Source organism: Carlito syrichta, unplaced genomic scaffold, assembly GCF_000164805.1.
Source record: "Carlito syrichta isolate Samal-C Ts95f unplaced genomic scaffold, Tarsius_syrichta-2.0.1 Scaffold74866, whole genome shotgun sequence".
Classification (NCBI taxonomy): domain Eukaryota; kingdom Metazoa; phylum Chordata; class Mammalia; order Primates; family Tarsiidae; genus Carlito; species Carlito syrichta.
This window is the reverse complement of record NW_007018962.1, coordinates 68,945-77,101: the sequence shown is the minus strand read 5'-3', so window position 1 is coordinate 77,101 and position 8,157 is coordinate 68,945. Positions and strand designations below refer to the sequence as shown.

At 41.5% G+C, this 8,157-nt stretch overlaps 1 protein-coding gene across 1 annotated transcript in view; it reads right to left on the bottom strand.

Moving 5' to 3' along the window:
* Window positions 1–5,195: 5,195 nt before the first annotated feature.
* Window positions 5,196–8,157, bottom strand: part of WDR41 (WD repeat domain 41) — a 48,204-nt gene continuing 45,242 nt past the window's right edge. The window contains exon 12 of the mRNA XM_008053556.2: window positions 5,196–5,448. Within this exon, the coding sequence (XP_008051747.1) occupies window positions 5,296–5,448 (153 nt within the window). The 3' untranslated portion in view covers window positions 5,196–5,295. The remainder of the gene's footprint in view (window positions 5,449–8,157) is intronic.

Below are 8,157 nucleotides of genomic sequence, written 5' to 3'. Positions count from 1 at the left end.
AAAAAAAAAAAAAAAAAAAAAAAGTAAAAAAAAAAACCTACTCAATTTGGAAGAAATGGAAGGGATGGTCCAGTGCTCTTGTGTTACAAGAATACAGCCAGAGATTGAGGTAAATAAAGGTATTTTTAAACAAAAACAACAAGGCATCTGTACATATTCTAGGTATGTGTTACATGTCATAAGTGTTGAAAGCTACATTTGGAAATGGAAATATACCTAATATACATTGATCACAATTATAATTTTATTCTTCTAAATGGAAAGTTCAACTTTTAGAGGCAACCTCCAAGCAACTACTAACTGCCACAAGGCTTGCGTCCCTGCCAGAATCTCCCATTTTGTGTTTCCCCCGCCTTAGGACACACAGGAAAGCAAGTCATCAAATCCACTGACAAGGCTGGGGCTGTGCTCCAGACATACTAGTTTTTCAAGGCAGAAAGCTAACTAGCATACAGGTACACCTCATTTTATTGCACTACACTTTATTGCACTTGCTCTAAACGGAAGGTTTGTGGTACCCTGCACAAAACAAGTCAACTGGTGCTATTTTTCCAACATGTCCTCACTTTGTGTCTCGTTTTGATAATTCTCACAATATTTCAAACTTTCTTATTCTCATATCTGTTATGGGGATCTGTGGTCAATGATCTTTGTTACTGGTGTGATCGCTTTTGGGTGCTGTGAACCTAACTGATAAATGTTGTATGTTGTGACTGCTCCACCACGAGCCCTTCTCCATCTCTCTCCCTCTCCTTGGACCTCTCTATTCCCTGAGACACAACAATATTGAAATTAGGCCAATTAATAACCCTGCAGTAGCCTCTAAGTATGCAAGTGAATGGAAGAGTTGCCCATCACTTTAAGTCAAAAGCTAGAAGTAATTGAGCTCAGTGAGGAAGGCATGTCAAAAGCTAAGGCAGGTCAAAAGTCAGACCTCTTGTACCAAACAGCCAAGTTGTGAATGCAAAAGAAGAGTTACTGGAGGATGTTCAAAGTGCTACTTCAGTGAACACACAGATGATAAGAAAATGAAACAGCCTTATTGCTAATATGGGGAAAGCTTTAATGGTCTGGAGAGACGACCAAACCAGCCACAACATTCCCTCCAGCCAAAGCCTAATCCAGAGCAAGGCCTCCTGCTCTCTTCAATTCTATGAAAGATGAGAAGTGAAGAAGCTGGAGAAAAAAAGTTGGAAGCTAGCAGAGGTTGGGGTTCATGAGGTTTAAGGAAAGAAACCGTCTCCATAACAGAAGAGTGCAAGGTGACACAGCAAGTGCTGATGGAGCAGTTACAGCAAGTTATCCAGAATATTCAGCTAAGATCATTGATGAAGGTGGCTACCTAACTGCCAGATTTTCAATGGAAATGAAACAGCTTTCTATTGGAAGAAGATGCCATCTAGAACTTTCAGAGCTAAGGAGAAGTCAATGCCTGGCTTCAGGGCATAGGCTGACTTTCTTGTTAGGGCCTAATATAGCTGGTGATTTTAAGTTGAAGCAAATGCTCCTCTGCCATTCCTCAAATCCAGTTAATAACTGGCCCTTAAGAATTATGCTAAAACTACTCTGCCTGTGCTCTATAAATGGACCAAGAAACTTGGATGACTCCGTTTACGGCACAGCTTAAGCCCACTGTTGAGACCTACTGCTCAGAAAAAAAGATTGCTTTCAAAATTTACTGATCATTGACAGTGCACCTGGTCACCCAAAAGCTCCGATGGAGATGAATGTTATTTTCATGCCTGCTAACACAACATCTGTTCTGCAGGTCTTGGATCAAAGAGTTCTCTCAACTTTCAAGTCTTATTATTTAAGAAATATATTTTGTAAGTCTGCCATAGGGACTTATCTGATGGATCCAGGCAACATACACTGAAAATTCTTCTGGAAAGGATTCACAATTCTAGATGCTGTTAAGTGCATTCATGATTCATGGGAAGAGGTCAAATATCAACATTAAAAGGAGTTTAGAAGAAATTAATTCAAACCCTTAGGGATGACTTGGAGGGGTTCAAGACTTCAGTGGCAGAAATCACTACAGATGTGGTAGAAATAGCAAGAGAAGTAGAATTAGAAGTGGATCCTGAAGATGGAACTGAACTGCTGCAATTGCATGATTAAACGTTAATGGATAACAAGTTTATTCTTATGAGGAGCAAAGAAAGTGGTTTCTTGAGATGTCATCCTTCACCTACCTGGTGAAGTTGCTGTGAACATTGTTGAAGTGATAACAAAGGATTTAGAATATTACAGAAACTTAGTAGATAAAGCAGTGGCAGAGTTTAAGAGCTCTGACTCCAATTCTGAAAGAAGTTCTACTGTGGGTAAAATGCTATCAAGCAGCATTGCATACTACAGAGAAGTCTTTGGTGAAAGGAAGAGTTCATTGATACAAACATCATTTTTGTCTTATTTTAAGAAATTGTCACAGCCACCCCAACCTTCAGCAATCACCACCATGATCAGTTAAAAGCCATCAGCATCAAGGCAAGACCCTCTACCAGGCACAAGATTACAGCTTAAAATTAAGTATTTTTTAAAGTATGTATATTGTTTTCTAGACATAATGCTACTAATACTTAAAAGACCAGCTGGCATGGTTCCTCACCCCTATAATCCCAACACTTTGGGAGGCCAAGGCGGGAAGACTGCTTAAGCTAGGAGCTCAAGACCAGCCTAGCCAACATAGCGAGATCCTGTCCCTACAAAAAATCAGAAAATTAGCTGGGCATGGTGGTGTGTGCTGTAGCCCCAGCTAATTGGGAAGCTGAGACAGAAGAATCCCTTGAAGCTCAGGAGGTCGAGGCTGTGGCAAGCCATGATCATACCACTATACTCTAGCCTGGGCATCAGAGCGAGACCCCGATTCAAAAAAAACCAAACAAAAACAAAATTTAGTCAGGCACAGTAGCTCATGCCTATAATCCTAGCCCTTTGGAAGTCTGAAGCAGGAGTTTGAAACCTGCCTGAGCAATATAGTGAAACCTGTTCATCTCTACAAAAAAAAAGGAAAAAGATTACAGTATTGTATAAACATAACTTTTTTTTTTAGTTGGAGTCTCACTCCATCGCCCAGGCTAGAGTGCAGTGGCATGTTCACGGTCACCCAGCATCGACCTGCTGGGCTCTGGCGATCTTTCTACCTCAGTCTTCCAAGTAGCTGTAAATACAGATGCACGCTACCATGTCCAGCAATTTTTCGATTTATTGTAGAGCTGAGGGCTCACCAAATTGCCCGGGCTGGTCTCAAACCTGCAGACTCAGGCAATCACTCGCCGAACTTTTATATGCACTAGAAAACCAAAAAATTGGTGACTCAGTTTATTAAAATATTCACTTTTTTGTAGTAGTCTGGAACCAAACCCGTAATATGTCTCCAAGGTATGCCTGTATAATGACAAAAGGGATCTACTATGGTCCTCATAGTACTGTTTCCTTCCAAAACTCATATGTGATTTTTCCCACTCCATTTGAATAGGATACTATTACAAAATACTAATCCAGACTGTTAAAAAAATCTATGAATCCTTTATGCCATACAATTTAAGAAAATGTTATAAACTTATGACCTTATGTGTAATTTCCAAAGAAAAAGCAAGCTAGGAATGGGAGTCTTCTACTCAGTCACAGAGGCAGCTTATGTTGTAACACATCCCTCCACAAAGCTCTTTTTCTGACTGTGAACATTATTTGGGTTTCCTCAGGTGGCAGTCACATAAGCCTTTAGCTCATCTGTCCTTTTCAACTCCTGTTTTCAGAGCTACTCAATGAGCGTATTGGGTTCTATAGAGCTGCCTGCTTGCAAGGCCATACCACACTGGGTCTCAGTGTCCTCATTTATAACAGGATGCTACTGGTCTCCCTGGATGACCTTAACTCTTCCAGTGTTTGTAGGCAGTTGTAGGAGCAACTGTCAAAGGTACAGCTAGTAAAAACTACAATGTATAAAGCTGCCATTTAGGGTGTGTATGTGTAATGATCAAGTCTGCAGGAAGTGTTGAGAAGGGTCAGGTCACTATCACATCAGCAACTTGTCCTTTAACAGGATTTTTTTTTTTTTTTTTTTGAGTTGGAGTCTCACTCAGTCGCCCAGACTGGAGTGCAGCAGCCGCTCCCGGCCACCGCAGCCTCGACCTGCTGGGCTCCGGCGATCCTTCCGCCTCAGCCTTCCGAGTAGCCGGAATTACAGGCATGCGCCACCACGCCCGGCTGATTTTTTGATTTATTGTAGAGATGAGGTCTCGCTGCCCAGGCGGGTCTCGAACCCGTGGGCTCAGGCAATCCACTCACCTCAGCCTCCCAAAGGCGCGGGATGACAGGCTGAGCCACCGAGCCTGGCTAACAGGATTTTTTAATGAGCAGTTTAAATTTAAGAACAATTTTATAGTTAAACCCACCCAATTTTTAATGTGCGGAATACTTTTAAACTGTTAGCACCAAAAGGAGAAAGAATATTCTATTATAAGGCTGGTTACAGTGTCTCAGTGGACACAGCAAGGAACAGCGTAAGTAAAGTCTCTCTCAAGCACTTCCTGAACGAGTCAGTGGTCAGAGGGAGCAGGCACTCCCAGCCTCAGTCCCTGACCCTGAAAATACTGTGCCCCATCACTGACCTAGCGCTCGTCCTTGCCATACATGAGGGGCCGCTGTGGTCCTACCAACTTAGCCCATCGCTGGTCAGGCCAGTTTACAATGGGAAAAAATAATACACCCTCATAAGATTCCTACAGATTTGAGTTCACTGAGTGCTTTAGTAGCTAGAACTAAAAAATTTTTTTAATTATCTAAACAAATTAGTTGGCGCCCCCCAAAATTGTACTTAGTATACTCCGTTCATTTCTTTGGCTGAGAGATTCAAGTGTGTGCTATGGAACATTGACAGTTACTAGAGATCAAGGAAATTTGTAGGAGAAAGGCTATTTTTTAACTTGCCACAGGAATTCTTAAGCAGGCTCTAAAGAAAACCAAAGAATAAAACTTCTAATGAATGTCATAGTTTTCCTATTATAGATATCTGCTTCTCACAGGGGTCTGGGTTCAAAAGTAGCTCAAAACACAGCACTCACCACTCTGACAACAGCACAAAGTCAAATGGAAAACGTGTGGGATATTCTTTGGAGGACGTACTAATACCTGAGCAGCAACGTGTTCCTGGTTTGCAGGCCCAAAAAAAGAATTTTAGACAGACAAGAAAAAAAATTACAAACTTAAGAGATCAATGTATTAACGGTTTTCAGAGTAGTACCCTATATTTGATGTTCATGGTTCATGCACATGTATTCTTAATTTCTTAAACTAGACAGGAAGGTATAAGTCACCATTCTCCTCTAATTTTTGAAATAATTTTAAACTGCGCAATCCAGATTCTCGCTCTCCATTTTTCCAAAAAATAATGAGATGATCAGCAGAGCATGTCACCAGTCCATGATCTTCAAAGTACAGAAACATCTGTAAAGAAAATTAAAACTACTGATTATAGGAACCTCAAGAAGAAGAGAAGAGACTTATAATAGATTACCACATGTGCTTTTAAGATACGTACTCCATTTCATTTTTCACAAATTTCATCTTTAAGTACTGGTAACAGTCACAAACACAACCAATATCTAATATTGTAATAATCAGAACTTTGTGAATATTGCTCACACATAAAACTATGAGTAACAGCTAATTTTGTAAAGTACATGAATTCCCAAAGTTCTTCTAAATTTTACCATAATTGAATTCTTCAAGTATTGGTTTTACTTAATCATTACTTATACACAAGTAGCTATGGATAAGATGTCTGAATTCCAAATTTTCCAAGATAAACACTGGCTTCAGCTCTCTATATAAAAGTAGATAGAACTTAATCAACCCATAAATATTAGTTACTAAGTATCCTCTGGATGTTTTTGGTCCCTACTCTCAAGAAGACGCTTGCTCAGTTGTCAAAACCAAATCATAGGGCAGCAATGAAGACTATGAAATCAGGAACCAAATCATGTAGTACAGACTATGACATGCCACAGAAATCTAGAGAAAGAGGAAATCAATCCGTAATAACCAAAGTTGTCAGAGAAAGTTTCAGAAAGAAAACTCTCAAGTACAGGGAAAGGGCATGCCCAATACTTAGAACAGGCTGCAGCTCCAACGCTGAGGAAAGGCACCATGAAGATATGGTGTGGAGAGAGAGCTGGGTCAGAGAGCCCATGAAAGGGATGTGGTCCTTAAAGGAGAGTGAGGTAAAGGAGAGAAACAGCATATTAAGGCACAAAAGGATGAGAATTTTCTCTGAAATGACGCAGACATTTCTGAAACAGCAGGATAAGCCACAGGAGGACTCAGCGGATGATGGACTGAAGGAGGGAAATGTGAGAGCAAATTTCCTCAGGAGACTGGAAAAGACAGAATGCAGTACACAGGTAGAGGGCTGGGACAGAAAGCAAGGATGAAAATACAAAGGAAATGAGGATGTTCAGGAGATGGCACTAAAGAGACAGCCTAGGTTTTTTACCACTGAAGCCAGGTAGGCTTTTTTAAAAAATGTTTGTGTCAACACTCACTCAGAAAAATTTCTAAGAATCTGACACTGGTTTATACTCTGAGAAATGTGCCATTTTGGGCCAGGCGCAGAGGTTCACCCTAGGCAACGTAGCAAGACCTCATCTCTACAAAAAAAATCAAGAAAATAGCTAGGCATGGTGGTGCAGGGAAGGTGGAAAGACTGTCTGAGCCCAGGAGATTGAGGATGCGGTAAGCCATGATTGTGTCATTGTAGTTCAGGCTGGGTGACGGAGTGAGAATTTTACTCAAAAAAAGTGCCATTCTGAAGTCTTCCCCACCATCTAAAACCCATCTTTGTAATGGAATCCTCTATTATCTTAAAGATAAACTCTCCAGCCTTCCCTTCAAGGACATTCATAATCTGACCCCAAACCATTTTCCCAGGCTTTACCTCCTACTCATGTCTGTTCACAGGAACCCAGTGCTCCGGCCTAGGTAGTCTGCTTCATGCCACCACATAAATGCCATATTTGCCCTTTTGTCTACCACACTCCATTCTCACCATCCCCAAATTACACTATAGCCACCCACCCACAAACAAAAACAAAGTCAAAACACAAAACAAACCAAAAAACAGCTACTTGTCAGAGAAAAGCAATGATAAATAAGATGTATCAAGCAGCTTATGGTGACAAGCCTACATATTAATGATACCTAAACTTTGGCTGGGCTCGGTGGCTCAGCCTGTAATTCCACGCTTTGGGAGGCCGAGGTGAGTAAACTGCCTGAGCCCGCGGGTTCGAGACCCGCCTGGGCAACTTGGCGAGACTTCATCTCTACAATAAATCAAAAAACTAGCCGGGCATGGTAGCGCGCGCCTGTAGCTCCAGCTCCTTGGAGGGCTGAGGCAGAAGGATCACCGGAGCCCAGCAGGTTGAGGCTGAGGTGGCCAGGAGCGGCCACTGCACTCCAGTCTGGGTGACAGAGTGAGACCGCAACTCAAAAGACAAAAAAAACAACCCCAAAAAACCAAAAAAACCCTAAACTTCAAAGTTCAGTTCCAGTCTTAAGTCCCTTGTCTTACACTAGCCATTCACAAAAGTGCTCCTTCTAACTGCTGGGTATTCACTGGTTCTACTTATTTGGGTCTTTCATAAGCAGCCTAGAGGGACAGCCGAGTAGGTCTAGAGCCTTCCTCTTCACTGGAGTAGAAGATCCATGAGGGCAAGGATTGTATTTTCCACCTCTTTGTAAACTCCGGTACCCAGGGCCTAGTAAAGCACCTGAGATACAGGAAATGCTCACTAACGAGGGTGCTGCTGCAGCTCATAAGCATGAATGTCCTTGCAAAGGAGAAGATATTTTTCTTCCCTAGCTATGAAACAGGGAAGGGCAATTTAAGACGTTCCTTATTTAGGGCCCTGCTTACACTGTTATCATCACACTGTCATTAGTTCCAACCGTCTCTTCATCTCAACTGGTCTTATTCCTTCATCACAGGCCGTGGAGCCTGTAGTAAATCTTCATGTGTTTGGATTTCTACAAGTTAGAATTTTGAGCATGATAATTTTCAGCTAACACTTTAACATATGCCCAATAATAACCAAGGTACAGGGTTTTATTAAAGCTAACAAATTATTATCCTCCAAAGGCAGGTGGAATCAGCACTCT